The sequence below is a fragment of the Urocampus carinirostris genome, chromosome 6, assembly GCF_059441175.1.
Source record: "Urocampus carinirostris isolate Australia breed hairy pipefish chromosome 6, RoL_Ucar_1.0, whole genome shotgun sequence".
NCBI classification, from domain to species: domain Eukaryota; kingdom Metazoa; phylum Chordata; class Actinopteri; order Syngnathiformes; family Syngnathidae; genus Urocampus; species Urocampus carinirostris.
This window is the reverse complement of record NC_142354.1, coordinates 37,958,724-37,978,551: the sequence shown is the minus strand read 5'-3', so window position 1 is coordinate 37,978,551 and position 19,828 is coordinate 37,958,724. Positions and strand designations below refer to the sequence as shown.

At 38.1% G+C, this 19,828-nt stretch overlaps 1 protein-coding gene across 4 annotated transcripts in view; it reads left to right on the top strand.

The window, feature by feature from the left end:
- The window catches only part of rap1gapb (RAP1 GTPase activating protein b), a 161,263-nt gene that overhangs the window by 62,122 nt on the left and 79,313 nt on the right, over nucleotides 1–19,828 (top strand). For all 4 annotated transcript variants that reach the window (XM_088338942.1, XM_088338941.1, XM_088338944.1 and 1 more), the window contains one exon: nucleotides 15,069–15,162. In XM_088338942.1, coding sequence (XP_088195068.1) covers nucleotides 15,069–15,162 — 94 coding nt within the window. The remainder of the gene's footprint in view (nucleotides 1–15,068; nucleotides 15,163–19,828) is intronic.

The window sequence follows — 19,828 nt, the reverse complement described above, 5'->3', positions numbered from 1 at the left end:
TCGGATTGATGCCAAAAATCCCAGCATCGCCCACCCCTCTGGAAAATGTCATTCAATTCATTCCTGAAAAACACATTCAGTAAAAAAATAATTTCTCACCACATTGGCAGATTGTTCCCTTTGTTTTTAGTATTTTTTTTATTCTTTTTCCACAAAGAAAAACAATCTTTAAAGGGACAGTGTGTATTATTTGACCTCTATAGGTTTCTGTATTGCAGAGCAGGTGAGTAGCATGTGAACCGGTTCTGAAAATAGACTCACCAGTGCTGGATCATTGTGATTTTCTAAGAAATGTGATTTTTTTTTCTTTCTGGTTGACTGAGTGTATTAAACCCTACATTCAATTAAATAACGTGGTAATGACATATTGAAAACATATTAGTAATATGATAAGTTGATAATTTTAGAAATCCAAACTGGTCGCCCTTAGTGCAAATGATTAATAATCAGGATAGGTCTCAGCTTCAAAAATGTTGGAAATGCCTGCTGTATTGTGAGGTGCAACCACAAAAAACAAGCGCTGAAGTGAAATGAAATGATCTGCATTTATATAGCGCTTCTCAAGTTAATGACTTCCCAAAGCGCTTTACAATGTGCTCCACATTTCCCAATAGCGGCCTTGCAGCCATGTTATTAGGCTTGGTGCAATTCTTTAGATTATTGTTTATTGGGGGTATTAGGGGTTCAGTGTCTTACCCAAGGACACTTCGACATGTAACACAGACGAGCCGGGATTCGAACTGGGATCCTTTGATCCCAAGACGAGCGCTCTACCTCCTGAGCCACTGCCGCCTCTCAAGTGCACAAGGAAGAATAAAAACTACATTTTGAGTGACTAAAAAGCACAAATTTTGTTTTAGTGAGCTCTCCAGCTTCCAGCAAGATTTTTGTTTTTCGAGTACCTGTAGGAGCAAGATAATGGACAAAATTGTCCATCTAAGTAAGGTTCCAGTTATATAAAATACTTGAAAATACTACAATCAGTTTTCTTAACAACCGTTTGTCCATGTATTTTTGTTCATTATTTAAAAGAATATTTTAAAAATGAATGATTTATTTATTTCTTTTACAACTAGAAATAAATAAATAAATAATGCCTTTAAGATAAAAATCATCTTATCTCACCGATGGTACATATTTTTGCTCATTTTGTGCATTTTTTTCTAATAAGCGTCAAATGTTTTGTCAAAAATGACACATAAAATATACCATTTTCAAGATAAGATATTTTCACATACTGAAAGCATGTTTTTGTATTTTGTTCAAGAAACAAGATAAAAAAATATAATAAAAAGGATTTTATTTTTTACTACCTATGGAGTAAGAATTTTGCATTGTGGGATGCTCAACAGATTGATTAAATCAATAAATAAATTAGGCCCATGACCGCTGACTTGTTTTGAAGACAAACTTGAGTTTTTGTCTTTTTTTGTTGTTGTTTGGGGGTAAACATCTGCACGAAAATTCCAAACAACTCTAGGCGTTAAAATGAAACTGCATTCAATACAAAAAAAGCATAGAAATGACACAATAGGTCTCTCACAAGTCCCTAAAACTGCATGCACATCCTGTTCATTGCTGCCCGAAAGGAGTTCAATTCTTTCTGCAGCTTTCCGTTTCATCACAAGCCAAGCAAAACTGCATGTCAATTCTTCACTCCATCAGATTATTAGCACAAAAGGCCCTTTTTTGGCTGCATCCATTAAGTCTTAATGGCTACCATCATATTCATCCATGTAATTAGACGAATCCCTTCAGGAGCGCAAGCCGCATCTGTGGTGGCGTCAGAATTGTGACCAGATTAGTTTGCTTGCTAGGGGCTAATTCTTTGGCAATTAGTGCTGTGATTAATCCATTATAGATGGTACAAGTGTCGCTATTGTTTTGGTGCCCATTCCTTGCCAGTGTTGTGTCATCACTAATTTATTTAAAAAGCTGGGTGGGAGACCTGGTCCAAGGAATTTTGACTTGAGGGATCTCCAATTATTAGGCTTGCTGCAATTCTTTAATCTTACGACAGCATTCTCTGTTATCTCATGCCAAATGTTGGAAAAAAATGTTTTAATTTTGTAGTTATTGGGGAAAGTTGTGTAGACTAGATGGTCTCAATCCAAATGAAAATATTGTTGGGATCTGGCACGCCACCAACCTCCATAGGGCGCCAACCAGGTGTGAATAGATAAACCCATCCATTGTCTGTGCCGCTTATCCTCACTAGGGTCACAAGGGTGCTGGAGCCAATCCCAGCTATCTTGGCCAGTGGGCAGGGGACATCCTGAAATGGTTTCCAGCCAGTCGCAGGGCACACAGGGACAGACAACTCACTTTCCCATTCACAACTAGGGACCATATGGACAGGCCAATTAACCTGACAGGAAACCAGAGTGCCTGGGGGTAAGCCACGCAAGCACGGGGAGAACATGCAAACTCCACACAGGAAGGTTGTTAGCTGGATTTGGACCTCAGAACTGTGCCATGGACACTTCAGCTGCTGTGCTGCCTACTTAACCATCCTTCCAGATGAAACGGGACACAAGAAAGCGGCCATGTCACTCGGGTCAAGGTGACACAACACACTCTTTTGTTCAACAGCAGAGCCCGACAGCTTTCACTGGTTTACCCCTGCCGCATCATACAGGTGCCCTGCCCATCCCTTAGAACACGTCTTAACATCCCACTATCCTTTTACAACACCTCTCTCACTCATTCCTATCACCAAGTATGTGGAGGAACTCTGGAAAAAATGTGCTCATTTTGTTTTAACCATCTCAAAAATAGTTTTGTCCGTCTATAACTACCTAAAATAAAACATTACTAATTGTACAACCTCCTCCAAAACTGGGCCAATGCAACAGCTTTTCAGTTGGAAATGAGCTGCTTGCCTGTTTTATGCATGCAGATTCCAGTACAACATGTTCAAGGTGCAAAAACACATCCGCTTAACGTCTCAGTGGTTGTCTTGTAGTCATTGGGGCTTTTCTGCACTGTGATAATGAGGCGCTCTAAAGCAGCAACGCCAGCACAAAGCCACCGTCCACAGATGAGGAAAAAAAAATCTGTGGCGTAAATCTCTTAGACGCTCACTGAATTCAATATCGAGTTTCCAGCGCGTTCCTCTTTGTCTTCATGAAAGATTCTCACATCAGGTGGCAGGATGCAGGTATTGAGTGTGTTATGATTGGCTTGATCCTCTTATCTGCCCTGAAAAACAGCGAAATGATAGTACACAAGCAAACGCTTGCATCCTTAGGGGGAGATTTAGGCGCCGTGAACAAGAATCTATGAGATTAAATCAGAACTTTTAATTGATTGTAATTATGCAAAAGCACGTCGGCAGGTCCAAAAGGCACACAGGGCTTGTGATTATAATGAGGATATGAAGTTTTCTTTTCAACAAGTGGTTTCCAGAAATGTCAATACATCGTTGTTTTTTAACTTGAATGAATGAATGAAAACGTTATTTCGAACATTAAAATAAAAACAGAACAAATGCAACAACAAAACAACAACAAAATAATGTTACATGACATGTTCGAAAAGAGGTAGTCAGAAGCAGATACTTATTTTCCCTACCCCTTTATCTTCCCTATTACCGTAAATTCCGGACTGTAAAGTGCACCTGATTATAAGCCGCACCCACCACATTTCAAGAGGAAAACCGATTTCGTACTTACACAAGCAGCACCTGTATATAAGCCGCATGCGCCCACATTAAAAAAATTTAACACAAAATTAACCCAGACCCGACTTTAAGTCTCGCGATTGTAACTGAATATCCTTCATTAAAGTACACAGTTCAAAAATCACAGCCGGCTAAATGAACGTAAAATGATATGGGTACTTACAGTTTGATGCAGACCGGCAGAGTCCGGTTCCCGTTGAAAGTAATCCAAAGAAAAAAGTGTATATTTCCAAAGGTAAGGGTGGGAAAAATATATATCCACTATTGTCCGCCATGTCCACAAACACTCACCTTAACCGGTTCCCACTTCCCGTCAGCCCGTATTTGTTACGCCCCTTCTTTTTAATTTGCCTGTCCAAAACATATCAGAATAAGTGTCCAAAATAAATACAAAAGAATACATTACAAAAATATACAGTTGCAAATACATATTATACATGGTAACACATATTTACAAAAAAAAGACGGTACACCGAAGGAGTTTTCAAAGCTTTAATAATGATAATATAACTTTCATCTCAAACGGTGCCTGTGACAGGTAGCAACACGCTAGCAAAACGCTAGCAACACGCTCGCAACACAGTAAACGGGTCTGTTAAAAAAACATACCCTACTCGAAAACCGTGTCTGATATAACAAAATCTCATGGATATACTTATTACATAGGTCAGATATCGAAAATTATAATAATTACAATAAACACATATTTTATACACTTATCCTCGTAATACCCATCCTTTAACGTCATAATGCCACTAGTTACCAAATGTCACTGCAGCACCAATAATAGCAGTTATGATATAATAATAGCAACAATAACAACAAAGTTATCCATGGTTTTAAACGCAGTATTTCCAATCTCACTCATATCCCATTTTCTTCATCCCTGTATTTCGCCAGTAATGTTTTTTTTTGTATTTAAATTTGAACACATGAATAGTTGACCATTGTTTGATCTTATTTTGTAAGTTATTCCAAAGTTTGACTCCACACACGGACATACACGTACTTTTCCTGGTTGTTCTCACCTTTGGGATTTTGAATTTACTACAGCCCCCTCAAGTTATAATTTCCCTCTTTCCAACTTAATTTATTGTCTATTATGACCCCTAAAAACTTAATTTCTGATACAATGCCTATTGCAGAACCATCCATTTTTACTTCTAAATCTTGATTTGCCTTGCGATTACCAAAGGATATTATGTTGGTTTTATTTAAATTTAAAGGTCATTTATTTATATCCATCCTTACTTTTAGGGTAATTAATTCACGATTAATGCAGGTTACCAAATCAATATAGTTATCATTTGAATAAAACATTTTAGTGTCGTCTGCAAATATTACTAATTTTAATAGTTTTGAGACATTAAAAATATCATCATTATAAAACTAGTTCAATGCCAGACGTTTTTTCTCAAATTGGGGAGCTGGTGCTAACCGATTTTTGCCATTTTTATTTATTTTTGAAGACCTACAGAATATTTAGTTCTGTAGATTTATGGGCATAGGACGTAACAAAGAAAAGCTTGAACCCTCCTCTTTCATTAGAAAAACAGTATGTTTTTATCGTTTACCATTGTTCAGTTAACAACAGTTGAATATGTTTTTCTGGAAAATAATATTTTTTTTCCGGAAAATACTAATTTTCCCCAAAAACTTCTGAGAGGAACGGCTTTTTCTGAAAGGATGCATTTCAAGCGGAAGGTTCACTTCGGTGCTCCTTTTTTGCATTTGTGAAACGTCCAATATTTAAACAATGCTTTACATTAGCACAAAGGCACTTTGCATGCAAAATAATATCGAATTGCTTGCATGAACGATGCATAAACTTTTCAAGAACTTTTCGCACCCGGTGTTTCCGGTGTTGTGATCACACAATTTCGGTCACCGTGGCAATCGTGTTCCTGCGGATGTGCACAGAAATGTATCCCTCTCTACCCTTACTTTTTAAGAAAGAAAAAAAGCTCTATTGAAGCGTCTGTCTTTTTTTCATCCATATATTTGCTTTTCTCACCATATTACGCCTACTCAGGGGCCACCTACTCACTCTCAATTGATGGATAGGGGAAGCAAAACTAGGAAGTGGAGGCTTCCTCGGTGTGTGGACAAAGGTCTGGTTAAAGCCATCCCTGCCATTTAATAGTGATGTTTGATACTGAAATTATTCCTAGAGACTTGATATTTACAGATGAGTTTTGCCAAACCCTTTATAATGTTTTTTTTTTAATAAATATATTCTTAAGTTTTGGCACCCAAGGACAATGCTTCTGAAATTGATGTATATGTTATGAATCAGTTAAGTGTGTTTATTATTTATTTAAACAAATATTAATACCTGAGCAGAAGGGCTGATTTTCTGACAAAAAATAATTGTTTTGACCGTAAAAAAAAACAACTGGTAATGCATTTAATACATTGATGAAATAGTTGTGTTATTTTTGTTTGAAATGCCAACTAATTTCAAGTGCACATCATGGCTTACTAGACTGTCAACATTTACATTTCCGTAACAGCATGTGTGGGCAATCTACGGCACACGGGCCACTTGCAACCCGTCCGGCTCTATAATCCAGCCCACCAAATAAAACTGGTAAAAATATCATGGCATAGTAAAAAAGTATTACGAATACAAAAAACTAGTGAAATAAAGTGGGAGGGGGTCTTTTAGCCAGCTCTGTCCCAATTTTGAGTGTCTACTACAAAAATGCTGCCACATAAATACTACAAAATGCAACAAATTTCTAAAAGAATAATCAAATTTACAGCTTAAAAATAGGGACCTAATATATTATTTTTAATTCTTTAATTCTGAAGAGAAAAAGAAAATGCTACAAAAATACTAAGTTTGTGTTGCATTCAAATAATTTCCAAGTATATTAAGTCAATCTTGTTGCCAACATTGTACTTCCACTAAAAAAATTGATTAAATACAGTTGTGTATCGTGCAACCGACTCAATTAGCTCCCAAAAATGTTAGCATTATGCGACAAAAGATACCAGGAAAAAAAAGAAATGGAAATCTTGTGAAATAAATGTTCTAAAAACAAATGACATTTGTAGGCCATACAACCTTTGCAATAGTTCATTAGTCAATTCATTTAAAAGTGATTTTTTTTTTTGCATTGCCGGAAACTCAGCAAAATGTAACGTGATGTCAAGTTTTGGACATGTTTGATAATGATTTAGTTGCCACACTTGGGATTGCTGTTGTTCACTGTTGTTTCAAGCGTTGCTCACCGACTTTTGTGTGAACGCTCAAACCCGTGGAAAATTACAGGGAACATTGGCCTCAATATTTTCTGTGGTCAGAAGGAAATACCACCCTTTGCTGCAGGTTTGTAGGATGCAGGATGCATGAGCAGATGGGTCAGCACTCTGAACCAGGGACTGAGGCGTGAGACAAAGTGCGAAGTAATGTAGCACGAGTCGCCTGTTAAATCACTCTGCCGCACACACCAACATGCACAGTAGTGCAGCAAGAACAATATGAAAATGTTTGTATTTGGTTTCATGGGCCATCTAAATGTATCGTGGTTCAATGTGATCTTTCTAGCCTAAAGAAAAGACGGACGGCACAACTTAATTACATCCAGGTAAATTGTGCAGCAGTTTCATTGTTTTTCCTTTTTGTTTTTGTAATAGTTGCTGCTGTAAACATTTTCAACCGTCTCATTTTCTCCAGACTTAGATTAAACATGAACACAGGGGGTAGTCAGCTATGATGGAGTCCTTAATATGGTTTCTTGTTCACGAGAAACAAAATAATCATATTCACGTTGCCATGGTAAAGCCATAAGATCCGAAAATGTAGTTAACTGTTAATCAAATAGTCCTGATCTCCTCTCTGTACTGATCAGTTCCATGAGGCTTATGCTGCTGATTCAAGATGCAAGTTGAAATTGTTGATTCAAAGCATTCACAACCAGTGTTCCCTCTAAGCTGCGTGGGTGCGCAATTGCGCCTTGCTCGCACATTCTCAGCGCACAAGAAAATATAGCCAGGGCACAAAAATGAGGGCTCAAAATTACTAATTAAGAAGCGACTTAAGTCAAAGTTACAGTGCATGAAGGTAAAAATACACGGGTTCCCCTGACGTTGTGTCCTAAATGCGGTATTTTGAAGTCGAGTCGAAGTAGAACGAAGTTGAGTAAAGTCAGTAGAGTTTGTCGCAGAACCGGCTTCTTCGGCTCAGCTCACTAAAAGGAACCGGCTCTTTCGGGTCCTAAACGGCTTTTCAGGTTGTTTTTGCTTCTTTAATCCCAACATGACCAAATAGTATGTAAAATTATGCACAAAATGACTTGAAGGAAAGGGGATTAGAACAAAAAAGAAAAAATACCTACCTAAAAAAGTAGTGAAAAGCTGAGAAAAAAAAAGAAACAAAAGGAAAAGAAAAAAAGAAGGACAAATTTAGAAAAAAGCCAGAAAAAAAGAAAAGAAAGAAATGTAGGAAAAAAGTAAATAGAGAACAAAAAGAAAAAAGTAACAGCTCGGAAAAAAATAAACACAATAAGATTTTTTTTTTTAAAGGATTTTTTTTAAAAAGTAGAAAAAAACACAGGAAAAAGAAGAAAAAGTTTGTGTTGCATTCAAATATTTTCCAATTATATCAAGTGAATCTTGTTGCCAACAACTTCCACTAAAAATGTGATAAAGTACAGTTCTGTATCTTACAACCGACTAAATAAGCCCCCAAAAATGTTAATATTATGCGACAAAATTAATCAGGAAATAAAAAGAAATGGATATCTTGTGAAAGAATTGTAAGAACAAACGACGTTTGTAGGCCATACAACCTTTGCAATAGTACAAGAGTCAATTCATTAGAAAGAGAAAAATAACTTTGCATTGCCGGAAACTCAGCAAAATGTAACTTGATGTCAAGTTTTGGACATGTTTGATAATCAATTATATTGTCACACTTGGGATTATGATTGCTCACTGTTGTTTCGAGCGTTGCTCACTGACTTTGTGTGAACGCTCAGACCCGTGGAAAATTAGAGGGAACATTGTTCACAACGCTATTCATCATTCCCAATTCAAAAAAAAATTCGGATCACTTATATGGCTGTAACTCAGGATTGGGCATATAAATCACGGGCCGCATGGGGTTAACTATTTTACAAAGTGACTGGACCAGGAAAAACATATACTGATTTATTTAATGTTGTAGTATAATCCGATACAGTCTCAAATTTGATACCGTATTTCAACATTACAAAGGGAATAAATAACAAAGGGCATTTTTTTTCCTTTACATTTACCTGAACATGTTATATTTAAAGGTGAAGACTGTAACTTCAAAATATTCTTTGATGCTCTCAAATAAACTCTATTATTTTTGGGAGTTGGCATTTGGACTGTATTTGAAACAGTCATTTTCCTACTTTCACCATTCTTATCCTTTATCCTGCATGAAAACCACAAACATATGCGTGAAATCACTCTCCTCCCCCCATCCTCCCCGCCAATGATCAAAGTGAATATATAAATGCTCTTTAAACTCAGTAAGGCATTGTTAATACATACCTAATAGAGGAAAAAAAATCATTCACCTTTTTAAGGACACCTAAAATTACACACCCCACATTTAATTTGTTTTTTTTTTAAATAAAAGGATCTTTTCATCAATTTGGTTTTAAAGTGCTCATAATCGAAGTAAAATAGTATAATATCTCCCTTTTTAAAAGCACTTATAATATTTGTAGAAAATTTTAAAATTTCGAAATCATTATATTCTTAACATTGTAGTTGTCACAAACCAGGAACGGAGACGGGACCCAATAGCGCTCGTTTTCTCAGTTTTTATTGGTAAAAGAGGGAGAGAAAGGCTTGCTTCCACGATCCGCGGATCAACGAACACGGATAGCAGGTGGCGGAAACCTGGAACTGGCACTTCCGTGTCAAACGAGGAGGATCGGAGACAGGCAGGTATAGCACGTCGTTGGCCGGGGCTGGAGATCAAAGGCGGTGTCGAGTTCGTAAGCGAGGTCGGTAGCAGGAGGCAGGCAGGTATCGGGGCAAAACAGGTCAGGTAACAGGCTGGCAGAACGGGCAAAGTCAGGTTCGGAAACCGTTCGGTAACAAAGATCTGGCAGGCAAAAACGGAGTCGGACGAGAAGGCTAACTGAGCAGAAGACAACAGTTCGCAACGATCTGACAGTCACCAAGAGGAAGCCGGAGGTTTAAAATGGGAGTGTCCACCAATCAGCTGTCCAGGCTGTTGGCACCAATTAAGCCGCCACACCTGCGCTCAGCAATCATGACTGTAGTATGGGCTAAAACGTTGTATGTGATCCCCAAGCCATAGTTTGCCCCCCTTGCTATAATTCATTTAGTGACTACTGGGTTGTATGAATAAATAATTGATTAATTTATCCAAATTTCCCTATTTGCATTGAGCTCGAAGGGCCTTTTCAAGACACCATATCAGTGCATAGATTTATAGTAACAGATCAATATCCCTTGAGCTGAAAACACTTTAATTTGAAGGTAGTTTTATATCAATATAAGTGAGTTCTTGTCCGGTTTTAGCAGTTCATGTTCTTTTAATTGCAAGAACTCAATCACGATTGCTTCTTGTGACCATGTATCACTCATCTCCAAAGGGGATTAAAACACGACACTTAGAGCAAAGTAAAACTAATCAGTAAAAAGGAAAGAAAGCTCAATAAAACTCAGACTAATTTCATAAAAGGAGAGAAGAACAACTCTGCTGTCCGAACACCATATATTAGAAAGTTTAGTCAAAAACAAAGCTTAGTAGACTAGGGTAACCTAGTTTGCACCCATTCATATCACTTGGTCTCCAAAGTTGCGAATACAGACTTTACTAGGAAAGTGGCAATCTTGTTTGAGTTGTCGTAGGGAAGAATGCTAGCAGAGGGTTAGCTTTGAAAATTACGGTTCAGCAAAGGTGATAGCTTTGAACAAAGTACAATCCCTCATGGGCCTTGGGTTGAAGCTTGAGATCCTGAAGTTCACTTGGCGGTTGAGACCTGGCTGTATTTGCTGGGGGCAACATGGCTCGGCTTCGTAGCTGAAACCTAAAACTGGAAGTGTTTTTGATGCTTGATCCTACCACACTTATGTTGGAGACAAGCTTAGCATCAGAAACATACTTTTTGGGAAAATAAGCAAAAGATGAGCTTGACCAGCTTGCCGGGAGACAAAAGAAAAAAAACCAATGAGATTAGACAGCCTTTCCATCTAGGAATTTCCCCAAGGCTACGTTTACTGTTTTGACCCTTTAAACAGACAAGACATAACATTCGAAGAATTGTCTGTGTAAGAAAAAAGGTGAAGAAAGGGCTTTTCTTCCTCTGTGTGGTTATATCCGGGTTATAAGACAACAGGTCAGGCAAAATTGCTGAAGCTAAAAATAAGCAGTTCTGTTGAGGTTTTTATTACAGAATTTTCTAGGCATAAATGCGGTACAGAACAATCGCTATAAAATCCAAAAGTGGTCCTGGAAATTTCCACTGCCAACACCCCTTTGTATAAACTAAACCTGGCACACAGGGACAGACAACTCACTCATTCACACCTATGGACAATTTGGACCAGCCAATCAATGTAAGCAATTAAATATAAACAATTGGAGAAAAAAAACGCCGCCAAGAGTGGACGAATGTAATTTTCACTGAATGGATGTCTTACAAATCCAAAATTGAATTGGTAAATGTGTGGAATTGGTCCCTAAATGTCATTTTAATCATTTCATAGTAAAGACCTGGTGTCCAAAGTTGGTGTTTATTTGCTAAGAAGATTACAGCATAGACTAAATCTTACCTTCCACTTCTACATTTTCTTTTAGACAATTGAGCACTGTTTTTCTTGCCTTGTTCTTTTGGCTCTAATCTGGATTATCTCGCTCCCTGGTAGCTGATGATGTTTTACTAATTTTGTCATGGTATTCTGCATAGTCCTTCCAGGTTTAAGATCAGGGGATGGTGTATAAACATAATTATAAATGGTGTTATGATACTCTGTGCAGCCCTTTGAGACTTCTTGTGAAAAAGGGCCATACAAATAAACATGACTTATTTTTCTTGTGTTCCTATTTTATGAAGGAGGACAGACTTTTTCTCTTCTTGGTGTTCATTTAACATTCGGATTGTGCGATAGAACCTGTAAAACAAGCGCTGCAGTTGAGCAGTTCTGTTGAGTTTTCTTATTACAATAAAAAAGATAAAAAATAAAACTGAATTTTCTGGGCAGAACAATGATGAGAAGGTTTCACAAAGGTGCTTTCTAAAGGAGACTTAAACCTAATGCCAACAGTAAATGATAACACATTTTAGAACAATGTAGATAGTACAGTGGAACCTCGGTTCTCGACCATAATCCGTTCCAGAACCCTGTTCGAAAACCGATTTGTTCTATCACCGAAATCATTTTTACCATTAAAAATAATGTAAATCGTTTTAATCCGTTCCAACACCCTGAATGTTTACCTTGAATGTTTCAGGTTGTTTACACGTCATTTAGCACCCGGGTCTCCACAAAAAGTGGCTAGCGGTTCATTGGAAAGGGGGCTGCGTTCCAACACCCTGAATGTTGGGCTCCCTTTCAACACCCTGAATGTTTACCTGGAATGTTTAACGTATCTCCGAACCTAACCCAGGCTGATCGTACATTCGTGTTATTATAATCCTCGGTACGAAAGATTACGCTAACATGAACGTGTAAAAATAAAAAAAAAGGATAAAGAAGAGAATTATGCATAGGATTTCTTACCTTTGTGGTGGTCAGCAGAAGGCGCAGGTGGACGGTGGGGTATTCCCTAGCAAGATCAGACACTCGCGCACCTCCTTCATATTTTGCTAATATTTCTTTCTTAAATGCAATAGTTGTACGCACTACTTTTCTTTTTTCACCTGTAGCAACTTTGCTGCTTGCACTGACTTTCTTCAGAGGCACAATTAGGGGCTAAAACACTTCGTACACCTACCTGTATATTAAAAGCGAAAGCAAAACGAATCACGTCCACACGCGATAACGGTTGGTCACGAAAAGAGCGATCTACACCCGTACGCCGCTCAGCATCGCACACGAGCGTACGCACTCACGCATCACCGGTGTTCGAACTCCGATTTTTTGACCGAACAGCGAAGCAAGAATTTCTCGAAATTTGATTTGTTCGAACTGAGAGGCGTTCGAAAACCGAGGTTCCACTGTATATAACAACTAGAGAAAACCGAAAATATTTATGTGATCATTTAGAAGAATAAAAAGGAAATAACTGAAAAACTCAAACAATTCTAACCACATGCTGTGACATACTGAAATATTAAAACACGTATCATTAAAAATCAATTACATTCAAACAAAACAAGGATACGAAATTGTGTAAAACAAAAACTTGAATGCGTCTCGCTCAACGAGATGTTGGGAGAAATCAGCTGGGTTGAGCGATGGGGCTGGGAATCCCCTCCTCATTTTTGTTGTAATTATCTTCGTTGTAAGTTTTTTCAATGAAATGATAATGTAAGTTAAATGAAATTTCCATTGAGCAAAAACATCACTTTTACCTGGGATGATGATTATGTTACCTACTGTACTATTTACTCGTAGTTTTCACAGTAAGGGGATCAAATCTTGAGCATGATAAACTTTTAAAGGGGCATTGTGAATGATTGAATGCCTCCTAGTGGTAAAAAATATATAATTCAAAACAATGTTGATTTGAATATTAAGTAAAAGTACATTGATTATCAGATTAACTAATTTTTCTTTTTTAAATTCTTACAGGTCATGACATTTTTACCGAGATTATGTAACATAGGGTCACCTGGAGGGAGCTGACCTGATTTTCGCCATATTGCTGCAAAACCTACGCAAAAACCCCCAAAAACTGAATTGTGAAACACTTATTTAGTCATAAATATACTATTACCCAGTTCAGATGTGTTCAATGTTCACAGATCCCTTAATTACATGGGTCGTCATGGCACCATATCCTGTTGTGTGTTTTTGGCTAGTACAGCCTGGCGGTCCCCATTCCTCTCGAAGCCGTTTTTTGGAGTATAGGATTGCCCCGTACATGAAACAGATAGTTCTGGTTTCCATGGGCACCAGTGGTAGGAAAAGCCTCCTGATCTGACAGCAGATACAGCACCTTCATGATCTGGTCGCTAGTGTCTTTCAGTGTCATCTCTCAGGATGTTGTTGTAGTAGTTATAATTCGAAAGGATACTTTGCCTTTGAGTACTCCTGCGCCAATTTCCTGTATCTGGTCTGCAGAGCCGTGACTTTAGCCAAAGTTTCTACAAGCTTTTTTCTGAATGGGAATCCACTTTTTTTTTCTACAAAAAATCTCTACCGTGAAATAAACACAGATTAGAAAAAAAAAATATTACGTCCTTGCGAAATTGTTGCATGGAAATATGTAATTGTGTCATGTCCTGCACAGTTGTCATGGCGCCCAGCTGGCCCCGCCCCTTGACACCGGCTGACCTGCATTTCCCGATTACTCCTATGGGTACTTAAACGCCCCTTTTGGAACTGCCCTTTGGCAGATCGTTGTTTACCCTTATTGAAAACCTGTTCATGCCTGTTTGATAACTGTTTATTCTTGTTGTGCTTGTTGGACTTTGTTGCACTTCAGTGTAACATTCTGAGAGATTCCTGCAAGTTCTGTTTAATCCCATTAAATGCCTAGTCTGTAGTTTTGCCTACTTTTGAGCCTGCTTTGTTTTATTTTTGGTCCGTTTGTGTGTTGGATAACTTTTCTTTCTCAATTAAAGTGACAGATTGTCTACGCAAATGAGTTCCAACTTCCTGCCTCCCGTATCATCATATTTAAGCAATATTTCCGAATATATATGTCATTTGGATGTGAATAAGAAATGTTAGCATTAGCATATTTAGCTAGCAGGCTAACTAATTAGCAAAGTAGCAAAACACTGTGATGTTTGAAAAACATCAATAAAGCCTTTGCAGGTTGGAATAAGTTAAATATTAAGGACATTCTTGGTTATTCCTGAAAATTAAGCCGTGACAGTTAATAATGGTCTAAAATGTTTAATCTGTATTATTATTATTCATAATATGTACGGATTATCACCTATTTACCATTTTTTTTTTATTTACCTGTACTGTAACTCTTACTGGTGTGTGGCTGTTCTATATAAGAAAAAATAAAATCAGTGTGCGTCAATTCACCATCGAACTTGTTACTGTGTTGTATAAGTAGGTCAATGTTTCCTAGGGCACTTCATGACCAACAGATTGTGTAGAATTAATTTATGCTTTCGACATCTTGGCTCAAGTGACAGCGTCTCTCAGAATCTAAGAGCCATAGGAAATTGCAGTTTGCAGTATCTTAAGTACAAGCTATCAACACTCCGATAGTCCTCATCTCCCCCCCTTTCTCTACTCACAGGAAGCACGATGGAAGGATCCCTCGCATCCCCGATGAAGTAGAGCGCTCGTTCCAATATTCTGGTCCTCTGCTGCCTGTTCCGGCTATTGTGCAGGTAAGAGGACATTCTGGAATTTCATCAATCAAAAACCAAAAATTGAGCTTGCCGCAAACAGCAACATTTTGTCATGTTTTTTTAAAAAATGGCCGTTGTTCGTACTACATGGCACCAATCATGTAATCTGAATTTACACTGTTAATAATTATCTGAAACTAAGCAATATTTGTCAATGATCGCTACTATCTCATTTGCTGCCTACTGGGTTTTAATATTGTGTTTTGTCTTGTGTTGTGTAATATATATTAAGGTCATTTAGAGCAGTGGTCTGCAATGTTTTCAGTACCATGGACCGGTTTAAAGTCTGACTATAGTCCTCCGATCCGGCACAACATTTATAATGATAGGCAAGGCAAGGCAAGGCAAGTTTATTTGTATAGCACAATTCATACACAAGGCAATTCAAAGTGCTTTACAGAAATGGGAAAGAGAAAAACTGTCAGGAAACAGGCCAGGAAGCAGGAAGTGTGAATTTAAAAGCGTAGATGATCTGTCAGTTTAATTTAGGAAAGAAAAGTTGTCCAACACAAATGGACCAAAGACAAAACAAAACAGGCTTAAAGGCAGTCAAAATTACAAACTAGGCATTTACTCAGAACAAACAGGCATGAACAGGTTTTCCTTAAAGTTAAGCAATGGTCTGGCCACGGGCAGTCCCAAAAGGAGCGTTTAAGTACTCCACAAGCAATCAATTCAATGCGTCTCAGCCGGTGTCAAGGGGCGGGGCCAGCTGGGTGCCATGACGACCGTGCAGGACATGACAAAAACACACAATTACACTTAAAACATAGAAGAAAAGACATTGGAAATGTAAAATGTGTTTTTTTAAATCCATTAAAACCACAGCTAAAACATAATAAAATCAATGAATTAAAATAAAGTAAAAGTGAAGAGTGCAGATTGAACCCTTTCAGTTGTATGCTCAGTTGAACAGAGCTGTTTTCAGCCTGGACTTAAACACTGTCAGAGTAGACGCTTGTCTGACCTCATCAGGAAGACTATTCCAGAGTTTAGCTGCATGGAACTGAAACACAGTTTCACCCTGTTTAGTCCTGGTTCTGGGCACCAGCAGAAGGCCTGTCCCTGAGGTTCTCAGGGTCCGAGATGGTTCATATGGGAGCCACATGTCACAGATGTACTTTGGTGCTAGACCATGAAGAGACTTATACACCAGCAGAGCTGTTTTAAAGTCTATTCTCTGAGCGACAGGAAGCCAGTGCAGAGACCTGAGCACAGGACTAATATGTTCGTACTTCCTGGTTTTAGTCAGGACCTGAGCAGCAGCATTCTGGATGTTCTGCGGCTGTCTTACAGCTCGTTTATAAGTCCAGTCAGAAGGCCGTTACCATAGTCTAACCTGCTGGAGATAAATGCATGAATACGTTCCTCTAAGTCTGGTTTAGACAGTAAAACTTTGATTCTGGCAATGTTTTGAGATGGTAAAAGGCTGATGATGTTATGGATTTAATGTGGCTGTTAAAGTTTAGGTCTGAGTCTATTATTACCTCGAGATTTCTAACCTGATTTTTAGCTTTTAAACTAAGTAATTCCAGATGTCTGATGGCATGATAATAATAATAAGAAGAAGTATAATGATAATAATAATAACACAATAATCACATGAATAACAATAATAATAATAATAATAAGCCCAAATTCTCTGTGTAATTACACTACCAGAGATCTGGAATGACATAGGTAAAGGCATTTGATTTTATCTTATCAACATCACACTCACAGTACCAGATAGGGCTGTCAAGATTAGGCATTTCAGGAGACGCTCAAATGTCAGACAGTCAATCACGATTGACAAATATAAAAAAATTCATAAATAACTGAGTTATCACACTTTGAGTTCATTTTGAAATAATGTACACTGACATGCATTGTGTCAGAAAAGCAAACCCACGAGTGTTACATTTTCTGTGTCACCAAAATACCGACACAATTGTTGCATCTGAGAAGAGTATCTTTGTTAAATATCAGAAGGCAGAACTACGCAATGCTATGTAAAATCTTGCCAGCTGACTGAATGAACCAGGAAGTCAAATTATGTGTCTGAAATAAAGGGCATGGACGGGAAAAACTTGAGTCCATTAAGGAAAAACCTGCTAGTGAACAGGTGAGTTTCGAAGGAACTGTTATTTTAGTAAATGGTCGAGTTTTTCTCTTTGTGAAAGTCAGAGTTGCCCCACTTTTTCTGCTTTGAGTCACCCTACTTTCTGACCAGAAAACCCAACATTCATCTCATTTTTGGGTTGAATGAAATACAAATTTCCAGCTTAGTCTGCTCTTCAATCATGGTCCGATGCCAAATACTGTACTGATCCTCGTGACAGCATCCTCTCTTTATCTAGGGCACACATTTGAAACAGTGCTGCAACAGGATCAGCTTTCCTTGGTAGATGGTGCAACCGTCAATAGCCTGACAGGTTCTCCAGCTGTGTGAGACAATTCAAATGCCACCAGAGCTTATGATGAGCGTTTGGAAAAGGAAACAAAAAATGCTCACATGAATCTCCGGGAAACAAAAGCTTTTCTTATAAACAGCTGCAGCTTCTATCTTTTTCTAAATCAGAGTCCCTGGGACAATGCTGGGTTCTTAAACCTTGTATTTGTTCAAATGTATTTTATTGGGTGTGGTTGCCACATTCAAAAAGACTTACTGTGTTTCAGTTCTCCAAATCATTTTGTACTATGTGGGGCAAGGTAAGAAACTACAGAACGGCATTATACATATACCGTAGATTCCGGACTATAAGCCGCAACTTTTTTCCCTAACTTTCAACCCTGCAGCTTATTCAGTGATGCGGCCAATTTATGTAATTTTTCTAACGGCCGCTAGCGGCGCTCGAGTATTGCTACCATTAACTGCCCTGTCAAAGCTATATTATTATTATTAAAGCTTTGAAAACTCTCTCGGTGTACCGTCTTTCTTTATAAATATGTGTAACCCATGTATAATATGTATTTGCAACTGTATGTTTTTGTAATGTATTTATTTGTATTTATTTTAGACACTTATTCTGATATGTTTTGCACGGATGAACAAAAAATGAGGGGCGGAACAAACGCGGGGTGCCGAGTTTAAGTGGGGACCGCTAAAGGTGATGGACAGACGAGGAAAGAAGAGGGGGTAAAAAGTCGGTTAAAGATAAAGGAGTTGCGTGAACAAATGTGTTCATCTGATATATTTTTCCCACCCTTACCTTTGGAAATATACACTTTTTTCCTTGGATTACTTTCAACGGGACCTGGACTCTGCAGGTCTGCATCAAACCTTAAGTACCGGTATCATTTTCCGTTCATTTTGCCGGCTGTGATTTTTGGACTGTGGACTTTAATGAAAGTGTCCCAGCTCCTAGGCTTTGTAGCGTATTATGAACTGACCGATAACGGATAATGGATAATGATTTATGAACAAGCTAAATAACCCTTAAAACCCCTAAACCCCGAAGGACATTTAGTTTCAATTGCGGGACTTGAAGTCGGGTTTGGGTTAATTTTGTGTTTGTTTTACATGTTTAAATGTGGGCGCATGCGGCTTATATACAGGTGCGGCTTGTGTATGTACACAATTGGTTTTCCTCTTAAAATGTGGTGGGTGCGGCTTATAATCAGGTGCGCTCTATAGTCCAAAATTTACGGTGTGTAAAATGGGTCTGGCCGAAGAATACTGCATAGCAACAAGTAGCAAACGTGATGTGAAGAAAAATGTGCACCGTTCTTTTTTTTTTTTTTTTTTTCCTAATCATGGCTTTATCGTGCATTTCCATTGGATGAAAGATAATTGTAGGATGTAGAATAGTTTCCAGTCTTGCATAATTGCAATTGCTCTTCCTGAGAACAGGAGACTATTGATAAATGCAGATGGGTGGAGCCAGATGGTTACAATTGAGCTATTTTCACAGCAGGGGAATGATGAATAAATATGAATACATGACTAAAGGATGCACCTGTCAGTTGTTGGCGCACTGGAATTTGTCGCCCAGCTGTAATTATGAGCATGCTTGGTGGGGTTTTGGATGAAATTGCATTGTGACTCTGAACATACTGAACTTTTTTGAGTTGTTTTATTATCAATCATTCATGAAAACAACAGGAACATTTTTTAAAAATGTGTTGTTGCAATGAAGATTGATTTATAAAATGTTTCTCATCATATAATTCAACTAATAGCACAAAAAAACAGTTTGTAACTTTTTTCCCTTTTTTTTCTCACCTTGCTTTCACATCGTATTTTCATGTAACTCATTCTCTAGGTTTTTTTTTAATTTCTCTGCAGGCTCACTCTCTATCACTTGCTAAGTCCCTCACCTCTCTCCCATCTCTCTTGACCGTACCTTGTTTGGTCACTCACTTTCAGGTTCAATTTTCCCCATTGCAGCTGAGGTCAAGTGTCTTGATGCCTCTCTTATCACGTTCCTCCCTTGTCACTATTTAAATACTCTGTCTCCTTGGTTCTGTGCTAGTTCTTTGTCTTCATGTCACATACTAAGCACTCTTGTCTTGGCCTCTTGTTATTCCAGTGTACCTAATCCTCGTTAGCCTTTTGGACTGTCGCTTTACTGGGACAACACCCCCTCTCCTCCGCCTTGGACCGCAATTTTTTCCTCGCTACCTGACATCTCGAATATAAAACCACTGCTTGCAGAACTGATGA